Genomic DNA, 1,430 nt, shown 5'->3' on the forward strand with positions numbered 1-1,430 from the left:
TATATTTGTCTTCTTTTAATGGAAACTTTTATTGAATCTACCTAGTTCAGATATAAATTATTTTATCATTCAGTTTAATACCAAGTCAGCTACACTTCAATATTTATATCAAAACATGATTTGCATCTGTGGCGAATAAATGAATTAAAATGTTTATCAATGATTATCGGATTATGGCAAAACAAACCATACAATATTTTATGTGTGTGTGTGCTATAACAAACCAAGACTTGAAAAAAATTAGATAATTTTATGATCATTTTATTCTGGAATATTATTTATTCCTTATGCTACTTCTGCTTAAATAATTGACAAAAACATACTTCTAAATATTAAATAAATCATTTTAATACAAATACTGTCCAGAATTCATGTATCAAAACAAAACAGTAGTTTGGATTGATCTTCACAAACACATTAATTTGTTTATACACTGATGGCAAATAAAAACAACAATAAGTAATGACAAAACATCTAATTACCATCCAGTGAAAGTTTCTGCGTTTCCACCATCCCGAGTGATTCAACCTGTCCCTCTGTACTTTGACGACAAACAGCAGCAGTGGGGACACAGGACAAACTCTCAGGTAAAGCCCGTATTCCATGGCAAACATTTAGCCAATATCTTGATAATACATTTAATAAAACGTCCAAAATCATAAAAGTAATCAAACTGTTAAACAAAAGACAGTATTGGCTATTACAAAGCATGTACAATCCTTCAAGAAGATACTTAAACTAATGACAATATAAGATCCTGCTAGTCCCTACCAAGAGGCCTCCCGGTGGTTCACTGTAGAAAATAAAAGGTTTTAATTTTATTTGTTGATTTTTTTTATTCCTTCATTTTTTTTTTTCATAGATGTTAAATGCAGACTGTGTGGTTAACATGTAAAAGATTTACAGTTAAGATGTTAATAAAGTTTGTTTAACACACGATTTTTATTCTACTTGCTTTTTAATTGTGTAAATTATTACAAGGTCTCAAGCCCTTGGGTCAGTCTTGGACACCGAGGTCTCGACTACAACACTGGTCTGAATTATTCCTCCAATATATGTTGCACATACTTCCTCACATCTGTGTTGGATAATCATAGTACCACGATGACTAGAGTATCGAAAATGTTTCAAATTCATAGGTTTACTTAGCATTTTTAACGGTTTCACTAGGAGGCCTGCACCAACATTCTGTCACTCTGAAGAAATGATGAACCATCATTTTGCATTAAAAAAAAACAACATGAGGTTTGTTACTGTGAAGAAACATTTGTGTGAGAATCATAGTTTGGTTCAGAATTTCATAGAAATGTCAAACAAAAACTGGACTCTGGTACAAAAATACACTCAGCTCTACTTTCAAACTTCTTCACTTACCAAAACTTAACATCTATTGGAAATGAAGATACCAAATACTATCTTGGTTCACTATA

The 1,430-nt window shown here is 31.4% G+C and overlaps 1 protein-coding gene across 1 annotated transcript in view; it reads right to left on the reverse strand.

The window, feature by feature from the left end:
• LOC106465466 (cation-independent mannose-6-phosphate receptor-like) overlaps positions 1–1,430 on the reverse strand; it is a 54,014-nt gene that overhangs the window by 8,652 nt on the left and 43,932 nt on the right. Inside the window, exon 31 of the mRNA XM_022393370.1 lies at positions 483–625. Within this exon, the coding sequence (XP_022249078.1) occupies positions 483–625 (143 nt within the window). The remainder of the gene's footprint in view (positions 1–482; positions 626–1,430) is intronic.

This window comes from Limulus polyphemus, unplaced genomic scaffold (assembly GCF_000517525.1).
Source record: "Limulus polyphemus unplaced genomic scaffold, Limulus_polyphemus-2.1.2 Scaffold1954, whole genome shotgun sequence".
Classification (NCBI taxonomy): domain Eukaryota; kingdom Metazoa; phylum Arthropoda; class Merostomata; order Xiphosura; family Limulidae; genus Limulus; species Limulus polyphemus.